Source organism: Epinephelus fuscoguttatus, linkage group LG23 (assembly GCF_011397635.1).
Source record: "Epinephelus fuscoguttatus linkage group LG23, E.fuscoguttatus.final_Chr_v1".
NCBI classification, from domain to species: Eukaryota; Metazoa; Chordata; class Actinopteri; order Perciformes; family Serranidae; genus Epinephelus; species Epinephelus fuscoguttatus.
The window spans coordinates 24,640,875-24,668,394 of NC_064774.1; the positions used below are offsets into that span (position 1 = coordinate 24,640,875).

The 27,520-nt window shown below is 40.4% G+C and overlaps 1 protein-coding gene across 1 annotated transcript in view; it reads right to left on the reverse strand.

Annotated features, from left to right (window-relative positions):
- Positions 1–27,520, reverse strand: part of pcxb (pyruvate carboxylase b) — a 348,589-nt gene that overhangs the window by 24,173 nt on the left and 296,896 nt on the right. Inside the window, exons 20-24 of the mRNA XM_049567509.1 lie at positions 23,132–23,289; positions 22,049–22,135; positions 9,318–9,497; positions 4,160–4,334; positions 2,454–2,527 (exon numbers count right to left, since the gene is read on the reverse strand). Coding sequence (XP_049423466.1) covers positions 2,454–2,527; positions 4,160–4,334; positions 9,318–9,497; positions 22,049–22,135; positions 23,132–23,289 — 674 coding nt within the window. The remainder of the gene's footprint in view (positions 1–2,453; positions 2,528–4,159; positions 4,335–9,317; positions 9,498–22,048; positions 22,136–23,131; positions 23,290–27,520) is intronic.

Genomic DNA, 27,520 nt, shown 5'->3' on the forward strand with positions numbered 1-27,520 from the left:
GTGTTAAGGTGGAAGAAAAGTCCTGAGCAGTTAGCAACAGCTAATTCAAGAGGGCAATTTTCAGTTAAAACCTACATTTACAAGGAAAGCTTTGGGGGGCTTTCGCTGCTAGCCTTCATATACATGGTTTTACCTGAGTCACATTTTCTTAATCTTTAAGCATAACAGAGACGGCTAATGCAAAGTTAGCATGACCCATTTTCCTCTAAGCTAACTCTATGTTATGTCCTCAGCAAACACCAAAGGCGATAAAACAGACCAGGAACTGAACAGTCCAATTCAGTTACAATACAGATGTCAGCACCATTACCTTTTATTTAAACTGCATGAAGTGAACATGTTTGTTTTTGTATTTTTCATACCCTGACCAAACAACAAAATCATACTTATACAGTACAAGGTCACTCCCATTATCATTTCTCATCAAGCTTAATCTCCTCCCATTACTGCGTCGCCTTAATAACCTGCAGTGCACGAACAGGTTTCCCTCATGCACACTGCCACCTGTTTCCCACAAACATACAGCCAACAATAACACACAAGGTTGCGACAAAGCTGCAGTCAAAAAATGTCACAGCTATCATCTCCGACCTGTCTCACCTCCTGTTTGACTGCTTCATACTGCTGCCATCTGGTCACAGATACAGTGTCCTACTGTGTAAATGTGCCAGGTTTAAAAAATCTGTTTTCCCAAACAGCATCACCGCTTGGACTAATAACACCTGCACTTCTTTTCTCAAACAAAACTATGTGATAACTCATCTCACTATGTCTGTAAGTCCTCTGTCAAGTATTAATGAATTTGTATGTTATAATTATGGTGTGTGTATATATATATATATATATATATATACATATATATAGTGTCTGAGTTTACTACTCAGCGACAAATAAAGCTCAAATCTAACAGACTACAATTAAACACGGTCTTTGTCCTTCCTTAGCAGTCTAGTATTAAAACAGCCTTATGATCTTGAAGGCTGCATATGTGTAATTGTAAAGAAAATCCTCCCCACAGCCTTTTGTAAAAGTTAGAAGAAGCAACTTAAAGTTTAGAATACCATACTTAGAAATATCTTTTTACCTGATGACATTCTGAGTGACAGACTCCACCAACATCTCCCCCAGTAGCAAAGCATATTTCTCTTTGATCTGACGTCGGATTCTGATATCTGTCGCAAAGGTTACCATCAGTAGTTTCAACAATCTCTTTGGAATTCACTCTTCAATCTGGACTTGAACAATCACTTCAGTTTGAGTTTCGCACATCAAAGTGGTTACTGCTGTCATTCCCCTGAAATGTTCTCTGTTTGTGCTGCACTTTCTGAATAAATGCAGCATCTTGAAGCCTGCTGTCTCCTCTTCTGAGAGTGTGTTTCAGTCAGGCGACATTTTGAAATATTTCTGCTGACTGTACGTTCACATATGTTAAAAAAAACAATTTCCAGGCAGCTGATTCTGCTTATGTAAGACTTTGGAGTTCACAGGAAATGGTCTGCTACTTAGATGTCAATATTCCCCAGGAACATTTCACTTTCCGATTTTGTGGCTTTGCAGTTACGAGTGACAGCCAATTATTACATCCCTCTCACCAAGAGATTGTTACATTCCTGTGCCCCACTAATTTGTTTGTATGCAAAGCAAATCAACTCATTTGTTTTATTCCTTCATTGGACGGCATGTTCAGCTGCCTCCCTGTTGGAGCAAAACAAACAGTACAAGCTTTGGAAATGTGGAACGGCTACATTTTGGTCTGAGATATGAGCCCTCAGTGCCTTTCACTGGCCCGCTCTCAAACACCATACGACAAAATTAATCTGTTATTTCTTTGCAGGAAGGCCAATCTGATGGCCGGAGGGATCAGGAATGCTGTTTGTTGTTCCCTTGATAAAGTGTTAATATCTCTGTCCTCCCTACTGTGTTATCAGCACTTCACTGTGACTCTGCACCAAACTGCATCAAACCTCAGCCCTCTGCAGTGATGGAAAAATCATCTACTGCTAATCATCTAATGTCTGTTCTTTATTAAACTGCTATTGCATCACAATTAATAAAGGAGCTAAATGTATTATTAAATAAATTATTAATATAAATGCATCAGTACTAATTTGTAACTAGATTTTACAATTACATTTGTGCTGTGTTTGTGCAGGGATTCTGCAGTAGATGTCTTAAGAAAAAAGAAATAATGGCTAATGTTAGTATGACATCCTTTGATAATTTTTTTTTAAACGGATACACTAGCGATGTAGTATTGCACTTCAATGAAACCGAAAGATGACCAAGCTATATTTCTGCAAAGGCCAAGATACCCTTTCTGTCTGGTAGACGCCCATGACTTTAAATCTAGAGCAAGTTTCTATTAGAAATGATCTTGATCAGAAAAATTAGTGGAGGTCCCCTCTAATATTCTGGTCTAATAATATAATGGTCTGTAGTATTGAGTTGTGTACCTCAAACTCCTCGGCGATCTTGGGTCCATCCAGGAACAGCCTGGTGTTGAGACAGTCCACTGGACCAAAGTTAGCTAGACAGAGAAACAGAGGTGACCTTAATATCAGCTGGTACTTTAAGACCTGGGTAAATCAGGGGATGCCAGTTTGAAAAAGGGGCTAGTTTAGGGCCTATATTTGGTATAAGAAATGGAATTAGAAAAGACTGAGGGTTTAAGGGATAGTTAGGATCTTTTGAGGTGGGGTACTTATCCATAGTTTGTGTATTACCGACAGTAGATGGTGGTCTGTCCCCTCCCCAGTTTGGAGAAGTAGACAGGAGTACCACCACTGAAGCTAAGCAATGAATGGCTAGACAGGAGCAAAATGTATTTAAGCCACCTAAAAAAGGCCCACTTAAATAAGAAAAGAAATCAAAACAAAATAAAAACAGTAGCAGCTTAAGTGTATGCTATATTAATAATTTTTTACTGCTCTATATTGCCACGGGCAGCTCTTTCCAACAGGGAAGCCAAGAGTGGCTTAAATTTCACATCTATGCTCTTGTCAAAGCCACCAGACTTCATTGACAAAACAGTAATTTAGCTCACTTAACAGGAGAGCTGCTGGTCTACCGCTGCTTCGATCAGTTTGTTTGTTTGTGTTATTGTGTGATTTTGGTGAATCCGAACTAACCCTTTAAAAAACTCCACAGTCATACAAAAACACAAAGTAAGTGATCAAGGCAGCAGTAGAGCAGCAGCTCCCATACTCAGCAATGTTAAATTACTGTTTTTCCTCAATGGAGTCTGGCTTTGAACAGAGAAATTGCTATCTGCGTCAAGGTAAAGCAGTGAAAATATTCTAAATATAGTGTACCCTTAAACTGATGGACTTTTTTTTTTAAGGTGGCTGAAATACATATAGTTACTGACCCCTCCACAGCAGTTCATTTCTTGGCTTCCATGCTGGTACTCCTGCTTGCCTCACCAAAGTGCAAATGCCACTCCAAATGTAACCACTGACAACTACTGTGTATCATACGCCGACTATGGCTAAGTACCTCATACAACCCCACTCCAAAAGATCTGAACTGTCCCTTTTAATTCAGGTTGAGGTGTGTTTTTAGTCTTAACCTGCAGTAGTGAAGGAACAGCTGTACATTAAATAAAGCTCCTCACAGAAACGCCCTCCCAGTTTAATGCTAACATTTTCTCACCCCTCAAAGCAACAATTAAGCTTGTGTTAATCCAGGCGGCTGAGTGTTACTGCGGCTTTTAAACAACTTTGAAAATTTGACTCCTGTAGAATGGATTCCTATTAAACTCCCCACATCATAGCCTTCTCCAGCTACATGCTGCTGCTGACTGCATGTACTTCAAACCTGCTACAAAATGTTCTTCCTGGTTGTGCTGATTTCTCGCCCTATAGCATCTGTTCTTACTTTCCTGGTTTCTTTTATATGCAATATGTAAATTCACCATTAGTTGCTGTTTTGTTTCCACTTTCGGCTCCAACTCTGCTCTCCCCTGCCAAAGACAACTGAAATAATTTCTACCTGATGAAACTTGAATGTTCACGACTTAAGGTTAGCTGCTAATTTCAAGCCCCAGTAATAATACAAATGAGACTGAGAGAGAGCGTGTGAAAATGAGACCACGATTCCTGTTCTTAATTCACTATCAATATGTGAAGACAAAGATCCATTGTCAAGTCTGCTCACTCACCAGTAAATTCCTTGAACTCCTGGAACACCTTGGGGTACATGGCTGCTGACATCACGTCCTCAGGGGTGATGTCGTCACCGTGTGCAGCTCGGAGCCCCTCCTCCAGGGCCTTGAAGTCCATGGGTGGCAGAGAGGCGCCGGGACGACCCTCGATACGGGGCAGGGACTTCAGCACCTGGGATAGGAGGTTAACAGAGAACAGACGTGAGAAGGATGAAGGAGAGGAAACAGAAGAAGACAGAAGGTATGAGGGTGCAAGAAAAGGGGAAACAAACAGATCACTAAAAGATGTTATTCAAAGTCATATAGTCTTTGTGAATGTTTCTCCATCGTAGTACCCCATGGGACTCGAAAGCATGTGGGATGTATAAAGTGCTGGTAAAACCTTCACATTGTACTTCATAACTATACGTCTGGATAAAAGCAGCACCCTGTCAAAGCACCAGTGACAGAGACTTTGAGTGAGAGGAGGAGGAGGAGGATGGAGATACATGGGGAGCTGTTTTGAGGGATGGAGAAACACTTGAATCGGAGAGAATATTAAACTTAATGCAAGTTATTTTTTGTTATTTGCATAAAAGTGGCACCGCTGCTGTGTTAAGATCTGCAGTGATATCCACTTTCAGTCCCCCCATCTCTCTCTCACTTCATCTTTTCCTCTCTAGTAAAGTGTCATCAGCCGATCACAGATGACTGCAGTGTTGCCGCATATGTGACACATCATCCCGCTTTTCGGAAATCGTAGAGGAGAAAGACGAGGAGAAGGAGAAAGAAAAGGCATAATTGTGGAAAGTGGAGGCTGCTATAAGACTAATGATGACATTTTATCTGCCCACACAGTCGTTGGTATCTGACACAACTTGTAAAGACAATCGATCTGAGGCTACTAATAATGTCTGGTGAAGAGATTATGTCAGGACAGGCATTTTGCCTAAGGGCTGCTGTTCTGTGTTTTCACAGATATCTTCAGCTTCTGATGACACAGTCTACACAGGCGCACAGGGAGGGAGGGACAGTTGCAGAAATCTCCATACAATTAGCCTATTTAGTCTGCTCCACTGCTCCAGCAAATGTTTCTTGGAAATGTACAAACAGAAAAAGCTAATGGAAAAGCTTTTTGTGCTACCTACCACTGTGTGTGTACCTTTGTTTATCTTAGCTTCATTCAGGTTAAAAAATAATCATCACCTCAGCTAACATGCTAAGTACTGCATTGGTATTCTGCATGTGTCACACATTTGCACTTTAAGCATAACGCTGTGTGCACCAAACTTAACATTCACCTGATTATATGTCTCCTGTGTGCATACATACTGTAAATATATGTGCATATATTCATGTTATGTTTGCATATGTGTGTGCTACCGCGTTCTAGTCTTTGTGTGTGTTAACATGTTGGCGCATTTATGATAGCGTGCGTGTGTGCCTTGCGGAAATCTCCAGACAAAGGGCCCGGTGCAATGCTATTAGTCACAGAGCTAACAGTTCAAAGATAGCTGACTCATTTGTGTGTGAGAGAAAGACACTTCAAAGATGGCAGGCTCATTTGAGCCCCCTGCTCATTAACATTGCATCCTCTGAGGATGTCTTACACCTAAACTGCTTGATTGTTTAAGTGTGAGACGAGGACAAATAGTGACTCTGTGTGTGTGTGTGTGTGTGTGTGTGTGTGTGTGTGTGTGTGTGAGAGAGTGTGAGTGTGTGTGAGTGAGTGAGTGAGTGAGTGAGCGCGTCTACGTTTACAAATGAAGGAAAGACAAACTCTTCCTTCAAGGTTATTTGCTTTTTCTCCTCATTCCTCTTAAAGCTACTCAACAACACACTCCACACTCTCTCTCTTTTTTTATTGTCACAGATTTTTTCCCCCTCTTCCTTTCTTTCCGAGTGCTGTGCCTCTGAAGGATGTGCTGGATTTTTTTTGACAATAATCTTATTTCTTGAATTCACTTTCTTTCCAATGGCCTCCTTATTCTCTCCCTCTACCCCATCTCCTCATCTATCCTCCCACAGTCTCCCTCTTCCTCTCCTTTGCCTTCCTGCCTTTTGTGTTTTCCTCTCCCTTGACCACTCTCTCTGTCCACCCACGCTGCAAATGAACTGAGCGTGACAGAACTAAGATGAGGAAACGCCTCAATTTCCTTTTGGTGTCTTGAAAAGTTTTCCCACTGCATGCAAATAACTTGTGTGCATTTGTGACAGTATATGAGACTGAAATTAATGCATGTGAAAACATGCTTGCCAACTAATTAATGCCAACAAAGATCATTACAGAAACATGACTTCATCCTTGCTACCAACATGCAAAATTAACCTTCAGCTACAGTAAACATGGATGCAGATATCTCATGGGTTTTGCATGCAACAATGTAGTGGTGTGTCTGAGCTTGCATGCAAATGCATGCTGGAGCTTCCAATAATCACTCCAACATTAGTAAGATGAACCGATTCAGTGAAGCAACAGTAAATGATGGTCAGTGCCTGACATAAGGCAAACTACAACAAACACAGGGATGATAATTTAATAAATAAAGTCATGTTTTACTTTCCCTTACTATCTAATTTACATGAGCTTGACACCAATTATTTTGATTTATACTCTAAACGCACTCCAACATACTCAGTGGGTGACAGTAAATTTGATCATATTTGTCTCAGACTTACAGCTCACGTGTAAACACAGGCACACACAATAAGTGCAAACGAAAACATTGTGAGGGGAGAGCAAAAATCATTTGGACCAAAGCTGAACTCTGAATTTAACCGACTCAGAGGGATGGAGGGAATTGGTTCATAAGCTGTGTGTGGAAAAAGCTAATTTTTGGTTGGGCATTAATTATCTAGGGTGGGTTGCTGAGAAAGTACAAAGTATTCCAGTGCTGACTGAAAATAAAAAAAGGAATCCTGAATATCTGAATGAACACAGAAGTTGTCCAAAGTTGTGTTTGTTTAATAGAAAGACTCCTATGCCACAGTTTTGAGAGACATGACACAGATTGAGAGACACTAACAGAGAGCTAGTGGGGTTGTATGGGGTATGTCAGAACAAAACAAAAACAATAAAACAAAACACTGTGATTGGCAAGGGTGAGACTGCCTGGGAAGCTAAATGACACATATTTGATCACAGCTTACAGAAACAGGGAGAGAAAGGACAATTTGATGATAAGGCTGACAGAACATCAGGAGTTAGTTTTGCAGAGAGGTAAACAAAGAGGAGGAAAGATGTGAGGCAGAAACAGTAACTAAAGAGACGGATGAATATACAAATAAACGGACGGACAGGTTCATTAACCTGCAACTAAATCATGAAAGGAGCGCAAAGCTAAAATGAAGATGAACTTGACAGGGCAGGGGAAAATGATCTCAAGCTAAATTTAATACAGTTCATCAAAAACACGACACTACAACAGGTTAAAACGCAGCATGTGGCCGGACTGAGCACAGTCAGTGTGCTAAACTGTGGCCACGTTACAGGAAGAGTCAGTGGTGTCTATGGCATCATTCTATGACCTAATCACAGACATTTGCGTCCATTGGGCTGTGAGGGAGATACACTCACTCCCTCACCGGTTAGGTGCAAAGTTCATTTATTCTCATAAGTTTAGTTAAATATATTGTTTTGGTTACGTGACACATGTTTATCATCTAAACTTACGATCCAGTTTGGTTGATTAATACTTAATATGAGCTAAATTTAGAATGTTTTCATACCAGTATTTGTTTTATTGTTTCTTGTTTGCTTTGATTTCTCATCAGTGTTTTTTTCTGAGGTCCTCTTCCTGGTTTAGGATGGTGCTCTCATGAACACATGCACGTAAGTGCCTCTTTCTCCATTAGTGTTCTGGGTATGTGGACTGTACCAAATGGGACCTTGGGGATGGGGGAGGTAGCAGTGGGTTTTCTTTTTGTATTTAATTTCTTACCAGTGATAGTAAAATTAACTCGAGCCTGAAGTGTCTGTTATTGCACATCTTAAGGGCCTCCATAAAGACTGATGTAAGTGACTTTTGTAATAGCTTTAATTGTCTGTTTAATTATACCCATGTTAGTTGTAATAGTCTAACCTGGGAGTATTTAAAGCCCTTGTTGAAATAATTTGGCCTTTTGTCTGTGGACTGGGGACCCCTCCTTCAAGTCAGTCCTTTGTTCTTGTATTGATGACTTGTGTTTGATGTATACTAATGCCAAAAGCAGAGCTCTGAACCAAGTTCCTCGACTGTTGTGCTCATTTTGGTTCTCCAAACCTTTCCAGAACTGCTGGGCCTCATCCTGGACAACAGGGTTTGACATTCCCACCCTAACAAGGGCCCCTGCTTTGTTGTAGCCCAGCTAAAAAAGGGCAGGAAGTAGATGACTAATTATATTTTATTTCTCCTTTACTTATATTTCAGTGTCCTATGGAAACGTGCAGACAAGGTCTCACACCAAATATTTCACATTTTATGTGCCAGCCAGTCCACTGATAATACATTATGAAGCATCTGTGGATGTTAGCGGGGGAAAAACATCCCCTAGTTTTCTCCCTCTGTAAAAAAAAAAAAAAAAAAATACAGTCTGACTTTTTGTGAAATGTCAAGTATGCCAATATGTCAGCAGGTTTTTGGGAGAATGTGACAAATTTGCCTCTATTCATGCCTGTGTGTGTTCATGCGACTCTCCCGAGGAGACTTGAGGCTGTTGGCCCCTGATGCACATGAGAGTCTCTCCCTTGCTGTTTGCTGTCTTGACAAGAGGAGACAAGGGAAGTAGACAGAGGTAAAGAAACGGAGAGGAGATGAGAGGACAGAGCAATATCACGGTTTTCTTCACCGTTTGCAGCTGTCTGATGTAACCAAGCGTGTGACAGAATTTGTGTGTGTGTGTGTGTGTGTGTGTGTGTGAGTGTGTGTGTGTGCACTTGTGGGTACACATGTGCCTTTATGTTATGAATTTTAGGTTCTAACTGGAGCCAGAAAGCTCTCCTCCATGTGTTTGTGTTGGCTATATAAAAACTACTAGTTAAGGAAGTAGTGAAGAAAACAAAGACTAAAAAATAAGTTTGAGTTGGTGTCCGTCATCCTAATGACGGCTGTGGTTTTGTTTACCTCAGTAGATGTTAGAGTTACACTGATCTTAGGGCGTCCTAAACTGCCTTTGCATACAGGACAAGCTACTGTACCTTAGATCTAAGCGGCTCTGGGAATCCTCCATGTGGTATCCCGATGTATCCCTGCAGGAACTCGACCACAGACAGGGGGAAGGACAATTCATCTGCACTCTCCTCCACTTCTGCCCTGGTCAGGTTGTTCTGCACCATGAACTGGGCCAAGTCACCCACGATCTTAGAGGATGGAGTCACCTGAGAGATGGAAAGACAGAGGTGTGAGAACCAAATGTATGTGTGACAGTCTACGCTGAATCACTTCTTTTGTTGAGGGAAAAGAAAGAGGGTGGAGGATGAAGAGAAGGGCTAATATCAGCTCAGTTTGGTCCTCAGTAAGATATTCTATTTCACCACAGACTGAGCACAAGATATTAGAGTGCAGCCTCTGCAAGCAGATGATATCTCAGTTTGCTTCGGACCAGGAGTGGTGGTATTATTTCTCTCTGGTACGTGACCACTGGCCTTTTAATCTGACAAACATCAGAAAAACCCACACAGAGAATCTATTCTGGATAATATTACACTTTGCTATGGTCTAATCTTTTAGTTTCATTCCAAAAAGCAGAAGTTGCAGCAGCTGTTTGCCGGGACTGCACCATTTTTCTCTGTAAAGTCCTGCTGTGTGGTTCCCTGTCAGCAGCGTGCAGGTAGAAATGCACATCCACAATGATTCCACTAACAGAAGAAAGTGGTGACAGTGTCGTTTTAATGAAGATGCTGTCTGTGAAGATTAAGTACGGAGTGACCCAGAGAAAAGGGAGGGCCGAGGAAGGAGAATGAGAAATGAAAAGATGTTTACATCTATACAGTCTCTTTAATCTTCTGATTTGGCAGCCATGAACTAAACTACACAGGTCTTCTCTGTGAAAACAGAATGAACCTGGAAATACAGAGGGAAGAAGAAAGAGCGAGGAAAACATTCATTAAAATCACATGTATTCATTCTTTCATTATTTATAATGGCATATCATTATGGTAATAGCGATCCCTATTAGCATAATGGTGATAAGTGGAGTCTTTTTTTTGACTGCGAACAGGACACTGATGCAAATATCAAATTGCACACATTAGTCTACTCTTGTAATGAATGGAGAGACAGATTTAAGGCTTCCTGTTCACTGCCATTTGATATTCGGACCATTAAAGAGAATGAAGGGTCAATTAATATGACTCATTAACAATAAAAAACCTGGCCTAACTTTGTGTCTCTCGCAGATATTCCTGTTTGTACTCGATTCTGAAGGCTTTATTATAAAATGCGATCAAAGGGTGATTAATGGGAACAGAACAGAGACTCAGTCTCATCTCAGGAGCCGAATGCTTTCAAATTTAACACTTGTGTCACAGTTTGGAGACACCAGTAGAGGGCAAGTGTCCTGTTTATGAGCGTGACTCACGGCTTAAAGGACCTGTAAACTTAAGCATTGACAGCTGAAGGACGAGACAACAAGGAATGGGCCTATAGGCACTACAAGATGCCTATTTATGTGGCAATTAGTCCACTCTGCTGATATCAGATGTCAAGGAGAGGACAGAAAAAGCAAAAGAATCAGCGAATATAGATCAAACTGACATTCCCTAAAAAAATTCCCCAACAGAGAACTTCGCATCCACTTCTAAGAGATGTGATGCCAAATTGGAGCATGAGACGTGAAGTACACAGACATGCACTCATCCACAAATGCTGCGCTGGGATTACCACAGCTCCCCTGAGAAGGAGGTGCTTGTGAGGTGCATCTCCTGAGACTGCCTTAGTCTTTGAACAAGTATAGTCCAACTTGTGTCTAAGTGTGTGTGTGTGTGTGTGTGTGTGTGTGTGTGTGAGTGAGCATTTGGTCTCTGGAGATGACAGGACAACCAACTACCTCATTCTAACTTGTTGTAGATGGTAAATGCCATCAGTGCCACAGTAACACATCGGTGTTAATGAACAGAGTGCTACACCTAAAGATAAACTGTGTACTAAAGCATTTTCCATTATAGTATATTTTTTCCTTGCCAGGCGAATGACCAGGATAGTTCATGACCCATGCCCCCAGAATCAACACAGATTAACGGGAAGTCTTGCATACATGTGTTTGTGTTGTGATGTCAGCTTTTATTTAAGTTTGAAGTAAGTTGTTTAAAAGTATCCTGTCAAAGTCATATTAAAGGGAAACTATGCGGGATTGTCAGTTACTGACACGCTCGCCAGCAAAAGTGAAAGTACAGGTCAACCACAGATTCACTCTCGTTGGGCGTTTCACCTCGCTATTTGCATTTTTTCTGTGCTGTGTCTGTTTTGCCTTTTATTATAAGACATCTCTAGAATGACAAAGGTCCACAGGTTGGACTCAAACCTGTGCCACTGCAAGAACTCAGCCCACATGAGGCGCACACTCCAGTTGAGCTCGAGATCGCCCCCTTATTGCTACATTTTAATCAAGTCCCTAGCTCACCTGAGCACTGTGGGGGTACACACCCATCAACATCCTGAACACAGAAATTTGAGAAATAAGAAAATACAGGCTGAGTCTCTGCAGAAAACTACACTGCAGCACACTGAGTGTAGTTAATAAGTGATGATTGAGAGGGTTACTTTTGAATGAGGCTAGACATTGTTTTCTTCAGGAATATTCTGCATAGTATATCTTTCAGGACACATATGCATATCAAACAACATTTGGGTCCTAAATCATACAGAATATTACATCTAATATATTTAGCAGCCAAAACAAATAAGGAAGAGAGAGAGATGGAGATTGACATGCAACAAAGGGTCCCTGGCTGGACGCAATGGTTGGTTGGTTGACGTTTCATGGCCAGTGTCTTGACCCTTTGACCACCAGGGCGCCCCCAGTTACATGAGTTTTATGCACAGTTTCTGCAGAGGTTTGTACTGTAATCTCTGCACCAAGATATTCAGCAGATGTCTCTTGAGAGACTTGATCTGGCTGAAAGATCCTCCAGTTACTAGCATTCAGTGGCAGAAAGTAACTAAGTACATTTACTTAAGTATTGTAACTAAGTTTGAAGTATTCGTACTTTACTTGAGTATGTCCATTTTCTGATACTTTCTACTTCCGCTCCATTCACATATTGAGTCAAATATTGTACTTTTCACTCCACTACATTTAGCTGACAGCTTTAGCTACTTTACTTTTCAGATCAAGGTTATACATACAAGAGATATGCAACAGATCAAAAAACCAAACAGTATAAAATGCGACTTAAACAATAATGCATACCTACTATAACCCTGTAGTATTATGTCACACTGACAGGGTCAGCTGCCTAATGAGTACTTTAACTTTTGATACTTTAAATACATTTTGCTGTTAATATTTTTGTACGTCTACTTAAGTAAGATTTTGGATGCAAGACTTACTTATACTGGAATAATTTTACCCTGAGGTATTGCTTCTTTTACTCAAGTAAAAGCCTTGAATAATTTTTCCATCACTGACTGCATTCATGAAAAACTGATCCAGAAGTTAAAACTGAATGGGTTTTAGGTGTAGATCGTGTTTCACTTTTCTCAGCATCACAAACTGTAGCTTTCACGTACTGTTACAGAAATTCAAACCCTGATTAATTAATTTTTCTTGCCTAAATGAATTATGGAAGTTGTAGTTAGCATCTAACCCTATGTTATTACTATATAAGCTGTCAAAGTGTCATCCCATATTGTCTATGGCACCTGAAATAGCTCCTTCCGCTGTGAAACTTTATTTTGACACTCAACAAACAGAACAAGGACTTGTATTCTGATTGTTACGGCACAAGCTATTTGAAAACTGTCACTGCAATTAATCACATAGTGAAAAGCTACATCTTTAAAAACAGCCCAAGATGCCTGTTAAAGTCCACAACCACTTAACAAATGTTCGAAGGAGCCTCACAAGCAAATCAGCCCTTTCCCAGCGAGATACAAGAAAGAAATGCTTCCAGCTGATTGAAACAAGTGCGTACTTCCCTTCAGCAGGTCCCCGCCGCAACACCTAAAGCTCAGTTTGATTGGGTTTGTGAATAGAGGCGATAATGATACATTGCTTTAACAGAATGACTATTTACAGAAAAGCTTAAGAGATTTGAATGGGCTGTTGGAATCCCTGGAGAGGCCATTAACTTGGTATAGCTGCGGAACAAAAGCTCACTGCCGAGTTCCTCAAAATCTATCGGAAACGCAAGAAAGCAGCGTGACTGTGCATTCCCCATCTACCTTTAGCGTGTCTCCCATTCTTTATTGTTTCCTCTGTCTCTCTGTCTCCAGAGTCCATTTTTCTCATTTTTTTCCACTGCAAAGTTAAAAATTGTTACTCTTCTCTTTATTATCTGTCTTCATGAACCATCCTTCTTATGCCATCCCTCTCTAACTCGCTTAACTACTATCCTCTGTCTTCACAGTAACAGCCAAGATGTTGAGTTTTTACTCTTTCATGAATCACCTCCATCCTGCATCCATCCCTCTTTTCACATCTCTCTGCCAAATACTCCTTTTTTCCATGATCCACAGTCAAGAGTGTTACTCTCATTATCAATCTCTGTTGATGAATAACCCATCTCCAGCTCTTGCTGGCTGCCTCACACATAGGAAAAAGAAATTTTGTTTCCAACAATGTGTGAGCTCTATATGATGTGTGAGCTTTCCCATATTTTTAGACGAGGAGTGAGGTAAATGACACCCTGGTTGTGCGGGGTTAGAAAAATCTGATTTTCTCTGTTCCTGTGTGTAGCTCAGCTCAGACTCTTCACTCCTCACTGCTGATCGCTCTCAGTCTAACTGATGGGATAGTGTCATTATGTCAGAAGTTAAAACCTCTGTCTTATACAGATCATACTGTCAAACATGTCATTACATATTGAAGGGGAAGCTTAGCTTTTGAAATGTTCTATGCAATAGAACATGTTAATTTTGGAGCCAGACAAAAACAACTTCATTTGCTGTGTTTTCAACACCTGGACTGATGCAAGTAATCTGCTTCTTGAACCCCTGAACAAAACCCAATCCACTAGAAAAGGCAAGTTGCAGACAACTAGTTCACAGCCATGCCGGCAGCTTTGTGGGGCTATAATGCTCATTTTAAAGAATCCAAATTTTTAGTTGAGTTTAAAAATTAGTTTTTGGTCTTTAGAGGTCATGATGAAGTGCATACAGTAATTGGCTACAGAGTGGTGTCAAAAACAACCATTATTAGAGGAATTTTTCTATGTTTTACAGAGTTTATTTTTTGTGAAGATGACGTAAGCAGGGAGTAGGGCTGCACAGTATAGCGTCTTTTTAACCTTCATCAGAATATCAACTAGCGTGATAAACACATTGCAAAAGGCTGTGACAATGCACTCAGATTTTTCAAGTCAGCTGAAATAGAGTACAAGTAGAAAACTACACTTTAAATAGTGACTCATTCTTTTTTTTATTGATGTCTTTTGGGTTCAGTTCAATGTTCAATTTGTTCAATAAAAGAATGCTGAACATAATTTCCTTTTTTTTTTTTTAATTAATTCAACAAGCAATTTGTGCTATTTTAATAGTATACTGAGAGCAGCAGAAAGGTAGAACTGAATGCACTTCAATATCTGTTTATTTCAAGTACTAATGTTATCGCGATATTTAACGTTATGGCTGCGATATTGCATGCATGTTTTCCTCATATCGTGCCGCCCTAGCAGAGAGGTCAAAATGTGAAATAAAACAAAGTACAGCTACGGCCAATAGGAATGTCATTAGTTTGACAACTTGAAATTTTGTCCTGATGTTTGCACAAGAAGAGAAGTCAGGAGAACCCCAAAGGATTGATCCTCTGGGTAATAAGAACTTCTGTACCAAAGGTTTGTGCCGAACCATCTTGTAGATGTAGAGATATTTGAATAAAATTAAAATTTTGGTGGCACAAGATTGAACTAGAATTGTTGCCTTGTGCTTGTATGCCTCCATGAAACAGTACATCCATGTCTGTCCAGACTCATATGTAGCAATGACAGATGACAATGCTTTGACAAAGAAGCTTCATATTCTAAAACGTGTATACTTCACACACATCTTCAACCCAGCAGTACAGAAGATCTATACCCTTAGCACAGGTTCAAGGTGGACACCAAAGATTAGAGTCACCATTTCAGTATTTGACCAAACGTCTTCCCTCCTGGTTCTGAGATATGACACTGACTAATGGCCAGAAAACTGTTTTTGTAGAATATTACGATGTCACAGTAAAGTTTTGACCTTTTGGATATAAAATGCCATCACTTTATCATCATATTTCTGAAGACATTTGTGTGAAATTTTGTCATGACTAACCTATGAGTTCTTGAGTTATGGCCAAAAAGGTGTTTTGTGAGGTCACTGTGACCTTTGACTACCAAAATCTAATCAGTTTGTTGTGCCAAATTTAAAAAAAAATTCCCTAAAGGTGTACTTGAGAATGGGACAGATAGATGGACACATGTAGGTATGTATTTCCAGACAACCCGAGAACATAATGCTTGGGCATCATGGATATATACACTAAAGTTCATCCATTTAATCTATACTGTAGGTGTCGAGATCTGTTAGCCTGGACCAAAGTGGACCAACAAACCAACACTGCCATCCCTTGTGTCACACTGTTAGTGTGGCTAAAAACTGAGATTTGAAACCATCCTCCTAGTTTTACCACAACAAGTGCTGTATAGCTGCAGTGTAAAATCATCTCCACTCATATATACTAGGCAGATACTTTACAGTCTTGTAGAAATTCCCAAGCCACTTTTGGATGTCTGACTGATCAAATCAAACCAACCAGTGTCATTATCTATTTCTCAAATAAATTAATGGGAATGTCATTTTTGAAGAAGACTTTAAGATACTCAGCATATTATCAAAATTTCTCACTCCAGCTCTGCTTTACTATATTTAATATGACATAATTTACATATGAATTACTAGACAGATGCATCTAAAAACCTTTTTTATAGTCAGTAATATCGCTCGGTTTCTCTGCATGCAGCAGCACTCAGCGCTCTGATCCTTCCATGTCTCTCTCACCACCACTTAAACTCATCTGTAACCTTATGTACTTCCTCACGCAGCCTCATATTATCATACTTGACACACAAGACCTGTTCCACCCTCGTCCACCTCCATCTCTCCACTTTGACTGGCTTTTTCTATTCCTACTACCTCCATGTTCCTTGGCTCTCTCACACTACTCTTCCTCTGCCTTCTGTCCATCTTTCTCACTTTCACTAATGTACAGCTCTCACTAAGTGGTCCTGCATGACTCCACACTCCTGGCAGTAGAAAGCTGGTACAGCGGAGTGTGTGTATGTGTGTGAAGGAATGGAAGTGATTTTGTGTGTGTCTGTGTGTGTCATCCGTCTGTGTACTTTGCTTGAATTTGTTTTGAAATGCAACTCTATCCAAACCTGAACTCCCCTAATGGGCAAAGGATTATATCATCCAGAACAGTGCGTGTGCATCTGTGCGGGTGTCTGTGTGTGTGTGTGTGTGTGTGTGTGTGAGGGGAAGGCAAATACAATAAACACACATACACACACTCTATAATGCTAGCCAGCAAAGCCAGGAGCAGAGTGAAGAATGGTACCTGTCAGGAGAGGAGGAGACAGGAGAGAGGAGCGATAACGAGAGACTCAGAGAGGGGGAGGAGCGGAGAAACGATAGAAAGATTAGGGATACATGAAGGAAGTCTAATCGAAATGAGGGGAGGTGGGAGGGAGCCATGAAGGAGGAGGTGAGAAGAAATGAAAGCAGAGAGGTAGAGCAGGGAGAGACAGCAGACAGGATGATGAGGAGAGCGACAGGAAGACTAAGAGAGGGTGAGGGAGAAAGGAATGGACAGATGAAGCAATGGGGAGGAGAGACAGAGGCAAACAGACAAGAGCAATAGACATCTGCAGCCCCACAGGCAATACAAGAAGGTGCTCCACCTCCAAGTAAGAGACACTGAGTGTGTATGTGTGTGTTTTAGGAGTGTGGAGGTGAGTGAATACGTGCCTGTAATTGCAAAAGGAAAGTGACAGAGTAAGTTAGGGAAAGGGGAAGACAGGACTTACACACACACAAATACAACTTGTCCTCCTTATATTGACACGCTCATGTTGCAACAGATGAAGCTGAGCAAGAAAGGAACAGGGAGGAAAACAGAAAAAAGGAGTGCAAGTTAAATGCAGAGGAATAAAGGAGGAAGAGGCATTAGAAAGTTGGAAAACTACAGCTCCAGCTGTATGCAAGTTGATGACAGTTTTAGGATTAGTCTGTTTTATTATGATGAAATTAAAAGAAATGGGTTCTGTTAGACAACAGAAAATTAACTGAAATAAATTTTCTTTTAAGCAAAAAGCTTCTCAAAGATGTGCAACATAAAGCTGCAGCCAGCAGCTGCATGGTTAGCTTAGCATTAAGACTGGAGGCTAACAGCTAACCCGTCTTTGTCCTAAAGTACATTAAGTACACTACACTAACTAAATTACATTTGATGTGCTAGGTATCCTGGGTGAGTCTGTTGTTGACATTCGTGGATGTCATGTTGATTTATGCCGATTGCATGCATAGTGTCTTACACTTCCGCTTTCACAGGAAGTGTACACTTTCTGCTTGTTAGATGCATTCAGTCTTTTTCAAAATAAACTTACGTCAGTAAACACCACATATTTACCTTTATTAGTAGATAGGTTTAGGGCGAAAAGAAAAACACGTGGTTACGTTTAGAAAAAAACATGGTTCGGCTAAACACTAATAAAGGAAGCAAACAGAGGGGCTCCTGGGTGAAAGTTCGTTGTTTGTTTAACCTATCCATCATCTCTCCAGTCTGCCTTAGAGGAACTTTCGAGCTCCTTACATTGCATTGTTTTCCGGCAGCGTTTCAAACTGGTGCTGCCAAGCGTTGTATTGTACTGGCACAAAAGTGTGGCTTTCCTCGTCGGTGTCTGACACAGAAAACACTGAACAAGTAGCGGTATTTCAGGAATTCAGAATGAGAATGGGTTGCTTATTCCAGCAAGACATTGCCAAGCAACATCCGTCACGTGTTACAACGGCTTGGCTCCACAGTAAACAAGTGCGGGTACTAGACTAGCCTGCCTGCAGTCTCCCATTGACAATGTGTGGCACATTATGAAGCGCAAAATACAACAATGGAGACCCTGGGCTGTTGAGCAACTTAAGTTGTATAACAAGCAAGAATGGGGAAAACATAAACTTTCAGAACTTTGTTGTTTGAAATTTGTGTCCTCAGTTCCCAATGTTGTTAAAAGAAAAGGTGATGTCACACAGAGATAAATATGCACCTGTCCCAACTTTTTTAGAGCCAGTAGCAGGCATCAAATTCCGTGTCTATGTAGATCAAGATAAAGATAAAGATAAAAGATAAAGTTAAGTTAATCAGCTTGAACATCAAATATCTTGTCTTTGTACTATAATCAATTGAATACAGGTTGAAACAGTTTTGCAAGTCACAGGATTGTGTCTTTAATGATGTTTTAGACAATGACCCAACTTCTTTGAAATTGAGGTCGTATGTTGTAGTTTTGGTTGACGGGCAGTTATGTGCCTGACTATTTCTTGGCTGACTTCTGACTTTGTGGAGTCTTTGCTGGTTCCCAGGCAACCTAATGGCAACGACAAGACTTCAGACGCATAAAAGAGAAGTATTAATCTCTCATCTTACTCTCAGCAGGAAAGCAAATAAGCACATTTCCCAAAATGTCGAACTATGCCTTTAAAGATATCATCATGGGCTTCTGGAACTTGTGATGGACATATTTCAATATTTACTGACATTTTATAAACCTAACGAATATGAGGAAAGTAATCTGATAATGAAGATAATCATTCCTTGCAGCACTACAAATAAATATATATGTATCGTCTGAGTAGTTTTTTTCCACCTGCTTAACTGATCCATTTGTAAAACTCTCATGCTTTCCATTTGCAGAAAAGATGAAAATGTTTGTTGACTTGATAATGTAATAAGAAGCAATCAAACACTCTTTACTGTTATTTATGGTATGTTGTGCAAATACTTTGTGTAAAATGGAAACATACACACAACAGAAAGCTTTATTGTACATTTGGGATAAAGACAGTGCCTGTAGGCATCCATCCATTCATGTATGTTTTGTCCGACTGTTCTACTGCAAATATACCCTCAAGCAAAAATACTAAGTAGCTCCGGAACTAGAAGAGATTAATTATTACCATTATCTTTTGGCAAAGAGTTTGTCAGCTTTGGCGTCAAAGCGTTCTGGTGATATTACCACACTGTGGTCTGTGCAGGAACACCACTACGTGACTGGGAGACCGATGAGGGGGAAAGGACTGGCAGGCGAGCATTAGTCGAGGGATGCAGAATACATGATGGCATGTTACAGAACATTTGTATGAAGACGAGAAAGGATCCCCATCTGTCTGCAGCTCACTGCTCAGCTGCATCAGCTGTTGTTCTGTCACCATTTTATAGGATTCCTTTACCAGACAGACTTTTAAATGTTTTCTGTTATTAATTTAGCATTCCCTCCTCCACTGACTGCATTAACCAAACTCATCCATTTTAAATAGAGATCACTGATGCTAATTATGATAACTGTGTTAAATTTAGGGCTTAAAAAACAGCTTGCTAAGTCTTACTGTGTAAACTTTCTTTACTGTAGTGAGCAGTGTGGCAAACATCCATTGTCACTAATCATACTACCTGGTTACTGTACATGCAAACGTCATGGCTGTATGATAAAAAGGGGACACAGAGGACAGTTTTTCTGACCTCAAACATTCACAACAGACTAATCAAATCAGCATTAATACTGAGGAAAACTCAAGAGACTACGAATCTTTTTACATCCCTTCATTCTGCTGAGCGGAGGTCCTTTATAATTATGAATTATGTCCATGGATTAGGTAAATCTACACTGCGTGCTTGATGTTATGATTACACTGGACTTAATATTGGTCTATAAAACAGGCTGATGAGCATTTTAGGATATCAATTTTGACTAGTCGCACAGTCTCCTGAATTGCTTTCCATGTTGTTTGGAAGTAAGTGGATTCCAATGAGCCTATAAGTCTGTTTCTGACTCTTAATTTTTTTTTGCCATTTCACAGACATCCTGTGCAAATATCTTGATTCCTTAATTCAGGACATGGCTCCCTAAAAAGGACTACTGAGAATTAATACGCTTAGAAAAGTAAGTGATCATGTTAATCAAATCACTTTTATGCAAATGTTTTGATGATGATTAAACATTAAAAAACAAAAATAAAAAATCTGACATAATTGGAGTTGTCTTTTTCATGGTTGGGAGGGGCAGCGCATGGACACATCCATTAATACCCTTAATTTTTTAGACATTTCTCATACGAGTGGTGTGGAAATGAAGTCTTCTGACAACACAATCCTTCAACCACAGCTCTGAGCTTCACTGATGAAGCTTTTGCAGTGCTGTGGATGCATGCATGTGTGGAATGGCATACTCATGTGTATATACCATGGTTGCTCTGCTTAGTGTCAGCGTAGAGTGTGGTGTGTCTACTTTATATCTATATCTGACAACACACTCTATCTCCCTTATCGACAAGCCAACTGTGTGAGAGACGCAGCCATTGTCAAGCTAACAGGATACAACAGAGAGCATCGCAGGACCCGTAGGCACATTAAGCCAACATTGGCTTGTGCAGCGAAGCCCACCGAGTCTTAATTGAATTGATAGAGTATGGTGGGAGGAATTGATGAGGAAAACTGAGAGGGGGGAAAGAAAATAAGGGAGAAGGGACCCAAGAAGGAAAATTGAGAAAGAGACACAAAAAGAATAAAAAAAAAGAAAGAGATAGAGTGAGAAGGGGGAGATAGAGAGTAATGGACAATCTCAATCCAGAGAGGGCAAAATAAGAAAGATGGCTGGGGAATAAATGTGTGTGAGCCAGCAATGGAATGAGAAAAAGAGAAAGGTGAAAAAAGAAAAGCAAAAGGGCGGCTTGATAAAGAATGCAAACTAGAGAACAAAATAATTACAGAGTGAGTGTGAACGTGGTGAAAGAGGGATGAATCTATTACTCAGCTGTGATGGTAAATAATGAAGGGAGAAAAACAAAGGAATTAATGAAAGATAATGAAAAACAAAAAAGCAGGATGGAGGTGAATTTAGGCTGAGAATGAAATTGTTGACTGCGGAATTGGCAATAGAGCTCCCTCTCCACGACCACGATTAATGTGCCCTTCAGGAAATCAACCCAGAACTAGTTCACTGGAGTTTCTACCCACATTTTGCATAGAGCAGGGCAATACAAAGAACAAAACTCAGTATCAGTGCTGGACAAAACTATCTTGCTGAAATAAAAAGTTAAAACTCCCAGGTAAATGACAGGGCGAAAAAAGAATGCAGAACAGGTAGAATTTGCCAGCTCAGAGTAATGTGTCTAAGGAAAGGGCACAACTGTAAAACAGTGTGGGTAGAGTAAGAAAAGCACCCAGAGAAGCTGAGGATGCCATGGAAGGTCAAACAGGCTGTGGAGCTGAAAGTGGATCCAGACAGCACAGAAAAGTGGATGTACCAAACCTTAATCTGGGATTGTTTGGCTCAGCCAAGCAAAGAGAGAGGGCAGCTTGGCAGAAACAGTCAGTGTGAGAGATGCTAACGGAGGAATTTCAAATACATGCCAGATATATCTCTGTGCTTCAGACTGTGGCACCTACCAAAACAGACTAATGTTATACTATGCAAGCAGCAAATGTGCAGCATGGATACACTGCTGGTGTTTTATCTTCATGTCTCACCTTAATGAGGTCTCCTAGTAGTTTGTTGGCTTCGGTATAGGCCTTCTTCACCTCCTTGAACTTATTTCCCAGTCCCATGCTGTGAGCCTGCAACGAGCCACAGTGAAACAAATAACCGTATGAATGAGGCGAGTAAAAATAATCTTTTTATTACTCCACTTAAGGAGAAAAGTCAAGGCATTCTGGGTCATTCAGTTTCAACCTGTGATTTAGGGCTATAATTTGTGAAGTCACACTATGGTTTTAAATTTATAGCACAGACACTCCTCTAGCAAAGGCCAGTACAATATACCACTGTAAACTGTCATTTGGTGCACAGTGCATTTGTTCAACAGTTGCTGATATAAACAGGGTAAAACTGGGCTACAGGATGTGCACACATATTTCTTTTTCCAGCGGGTGCACAGCACTGTTAATTCAGTTACTTTTAAATAGTCTGTGACACCTCTCAGAGTGTGACTACTCACAGTGTCGACACTATAGACTTGTGTTTGTACTTAATGTACCGTGCTGCATTAACAAACACCAAAATAAGTTGCAACATTTTATCATGATTTTCTATTAAAACATTGCCTCTGATGCACTGCACCTCCTCCATTTCATTTTAGTCACATTACTTTCATCTTCAGTAGCTTTGAACACACGAACAAACTTTAAAAAGTGCATTTTTTAAAAAAGATAATGTCTTATACACACTCTGTCGGAAGTAAGAGAAAATAAGCCTATTTTCCTCCAGAATATTAGATCTTTTTAAAACTTAGACAGTACTTTACATTCCAGTTATTATCCTCATGTTCTATATCAACAGTCAAATAAGTTAAACTGTAAATCACAGTAAGAGCACAAACAGTTTATGGGTGCACTGAGGTGGTGGGGCATGCAGCAACAGTGAATATAAATGTAATGTTACACTGAGCTATTGTTCATATCCTTTCAGAAACACCAACCACCTCTAGTACTCTATCCCAAGGTGCTAAAAATGTGCCGAAGAGCTTTGTGAAATGCATTTAGGCTTACTCAGCATCAAAATCAATCACTTACACAAAACACAATAAAAAAAACGACCAGAATAGCTCACTGTACCTGGAAGTGAAGGTTGGTGTACTGTCCTCCGGGTATCTCGTTCTCGTAGACGTCAGCGTTGCCAGATTTCATGGTGGCCGTGCAGTCAAATGGAGCATACAGGCCTCTGGCTACTTCCCAATATTCACTGTAGTCAAACACCTTCTCCAGAGCAATGCCTGCGACGGAGCAGAGCAAAATGACATCAAATCAATGGTCTCCATGCACTTATGCTTTTAATGAGACTTGACAACACTGATATGAATTCATTTCCAACTGAGCTTGCTATTTGTCTAAAGATAACGTAATGTAGTGAGGGGCAGTCATTTTTTTGGGTTCAGAATACTGAAGCATGAGAAATGGGAAGCTATATAGGGGATTACAATCACGTGCTGTACCGACCAAGATTTGTGTGTACATGGAAATAACTAATTGCCAATATTTCTGATAATCTGTGCCCACCCTTTTGAAAAAAGGATTTGATGTGATTATTCACTAAAAAGTTACTGGAATTGCTGTGGAAGGTTTTGTGGAAACCTGCCATTTGTCTGAATTAGTTGTTTCAAAGCCTGTGCCAGCTCGCAAATGTGACAAGAATGAGTTTGTGCTGTGGATTTTGATGTTTGAAAAATATTAGCATGATGACAGCATGAGCTTTTTTGAACATATAGCACTTTATTCACCAGAACACAAGTGCTACCCGTCAGGTACTGATGTGTCTCCAACTACAGTACAGTACGCTGGGTTTGTATGCTATACTATACCAGAGTCCTCCTAAAACTAGTCAGCAGTGATATTTCTACTATAATCTGGCAGTAGCTCACAACTCTTAAAAATTATATTACGTCAGTCAAAATGTGGGTGAGTTAGGGTTAGTTGTTGCTGTCCTGAATTATTCAAAGCACCTCCTGTACATTGTACCAGTGCAACATCTTCTCAAAAAGGTTTACCTCAAAACAAGTGAGTCATGCATTAACTGTGGCCATTTTCTCTTTGATTTCCTGATAGATAAACCAATCAAAACCGAAAGAATGAAAGCAATCATCATGCCATTACCATGTGAATAGTGGATGGGTGGTATTCAGCGCTTCAACTGCAACTGAGTAATATGAAAAGCGTTATGTTTGATCTATTAAAGTGCATGAAGGTGAGTATGAGGTGTTCAGCTGAACACTTGACATGAGCTGACATTTGAATCAACAGAGGATGCTGACACGTTAAACATGCCGTCACTTCCCCTTATAAATTGAGGCTGTAATTTCACAAAGGAAGCATAAAAGAAAGCTACAAAATTAGTGTTCTCAAACAGAGAAGGAAATGGACCTATTTACTGACGGGCTTGGCAGGCAGCTGAATTTGAGGAGCAACAACATGCACATTAATTTCACATTAATTTCACAGTAGCTCCATTTCCCCGCCAAGATCACAGTGGAAGCACACAAACACTTTTTGGAGTACATACTCCCTTTGAATCGTGAAAAATCAAGCTTGTCACTCTGTTGTTGGGGCTGTAACGAGCTAAGTTTGTCTCATTAACGTGGCTGATTTTTGTCATCATTAGCCAAAAGCTCAGTATACTGCCATTTCTGTCATGGCATTAAAACAGATTTTCCCTTTCAAGATAATCAGCTTTAGCGCACCTTAACTGACTGGAGCAGAATGTCATGAATATGAGCAACAGATGTGTTTTTTTCAAGGATCACAAAATATCACAGGGATTAATGAGCGGCAAAGGCGAGATGGAAATGTGCACTTACAGGCTAATAAGTGCTCTTAACACTTTACCGACACTAGCTCAGGCTTTTTGATGCTATTCTGGCCTGTAACCCATTTTAACCTGCTAAGGTCGCGAGCCTCGCTGGCAAAGCTTAGCAAAATTAAAATTAATTTGTCGTGTATTTAGATTAATAGCTTGACGAGTTTTTCTCATACAAGCATGAAAAATATTGACATGGTCCAATGTGTCTACTGCCAACAAATTTTTTTTTTTTTTTTTTAATAATGTTAATAATGGCCTTGAATTAGTGGACAAAACGGATATGTGCAAATTTCTACCAAATGCATCGCTGCAGCAGTAACTGTGAGTTCAAAACTGATACACTGTACACAATTCGGCTGTGCTGAAGCTCCTGTGAGTGTAAACAAACTGGTGTGAAACTGAGGATCTTTTAAAAGAGGACATGCTGTAGCTCTCTGACTGACACTGAAAACACTCAGTGGATGTGCTGGAAGTATCTCAATGTAACATGAAATTGTCCACATTTGGCCTGATATGGTAATGAGCAAAATGCTTCTACTTCAGAAGCAAAGGGGCAAAATGTCATTGTGTTTTAGGGTGTGTCTTATTTTAATGTTAAGGAAAATTGCAGATACACTCTTTCAGTGTATTATAGAAGGTGTAAAAATTGTGAAACCTGAGCAAATTTAACTCCACAGTGGCGTAAAAGGATGGTAAGCTAACTGGCTGCTGGCTCCAGCTTCATACTGAACAATCAGATGTGACAGATATTAATCTTCTCACTCAACTCTCTCTCTTTTATATAAAAAAAAAAAAAAAAAAAAAAAAAAAAATCAAATTTCCCACAATGTTGAACTATTCTTTTAATACTCCAATTCAATTGTATACTGGAAAGGCAACAATTTCTAAAGGAAACTTAAAGGGAAAGTTCCGTTTTTTACAACCTGGACCTTATTTCTGGCATTAAATACGGTTGTTTACTCACCCAGATAAGTTTGGCATCATTTGGAGTCCTTCAGAAGATATTTAGATCCGTGAGAGCCGCGTACATCCATATAGTGGGAATGATCGGGGCACCGACAATGAGGCTCTAAATAACATTATCTGCCACGAAACTCGTTCATTTCACCAATATGTTTTTATGAATCGCTAGAGTTGCTTGTCATCATCATCTGGGTCATTTATACTGACCTACTAACCTCTGACCTGGATGATGTCATCCAGGTGCGCGCACCGCCACACACCCGCAATACGGCTTTGTTTACAACTGGAATTTGCTACTATTAGTTTTTTGAGACATGGCTGAATATTTGTCAGGTTTTGAGGTTGTGGACGACGACTTTGAATATGATGGACGTCCTTACCGTTTTGAGCCAGAGTATACGGACGAGGAGCTCTTGGGGCGGCAGTGGCTCAGTCCATAGGGACTTGGGTTGGGAACCGGAGGGTCGCCTGTTCGAGTCCCTGTCCAGACCAAAAATATGGAGCGTGGACTGGTGGCTGGAGAGGTGCAGTTCACCTCCTGGGCACTGCCGAGGTGCCCTTGAGCAAGGCACCGAATCCCCCAACCGCTCGGGGCGCCTCACCAAGGGCAGCCCCCTCACTCTGACGTCTCTCCACTTTGTGCATGTATAGGTCCTGTTTGTGCGTGTGTGTGTCTTTCGGACCTGTGTGTAATTGACAGCAAGAGTGAAAACATTGAATTTCCCCTCAGGGGGATTAATAAAGTGAATAAACTTAAACTCAATAAACTTAAACTTGAAAGGAGGATGAGGAGGCAGAGAGAGGAACAGCTGGCCAGAGAACAACAAACTGCTGCACGTCCGAGAATAGATGCTAACTGGTGGTGTTCTTGTGGACAATGTTCCACTATGCCAACAGAGGAGGAATGCCTTTGTGGCTCCGAGTGGGATTTGAGGCCAGGAGATACACGTCTGGATGTCTCCAGAAATGACTGTCTCAGAACTACAGAGGATTTCACTTTTATGATCAATCTGGCTGTTTTTTTCGTGTCCCGAAAGCAAACTGGAAGACCCAGCCAAAGCCTGTAGGACCGAACGGGCAACTTTCGATTGAGTAAGTAGCCTACACACATGCACAAATTGTTTATTTTCCTTGAATTTGTTTGCTTGATAAGTAAATAACTATGAGAATTTACATTTCTTTAGTTTCTTCTCATCGCTTGTGTAAAACGGCCCGCACACTGCACAAAAAGCAGAGGCACTTCTTATGCAAAACGTGAATTTATTATTACATAGTGCTCAGTGACAAAAAGTGAGAAACAGAAAGGTGAACGTTTCGGTGGTAAAGAGGACTGTCTTTACGAACTGCCTCTGATTTTTTTTGCAGAGGTTAGTAGGTCAGTATAAATGACCTGGATGATGATGACAAGCAACTCTAGTGATTCATAAAAACATATTGGTGAAATGAACGAGTTTCGTGGCAGATAATGTTATTTAGAGTCTCATTGTCGGTGCCCCGATCATTCCCACTATATGGATGTACACGGCTCTCACAGATCTAAATATCTTCTGAAGGACTCCAAATGATACCAAACTTATCTGGGTGAGTAAACAACCGTATTTAATGCCAGAAATAAGGTCCAGGTTGTAAAAAACAGAACTTCCCCTTGAAAAGAGCTTGCTTAAGCTAAAAGACAATTCTTAAAGCAT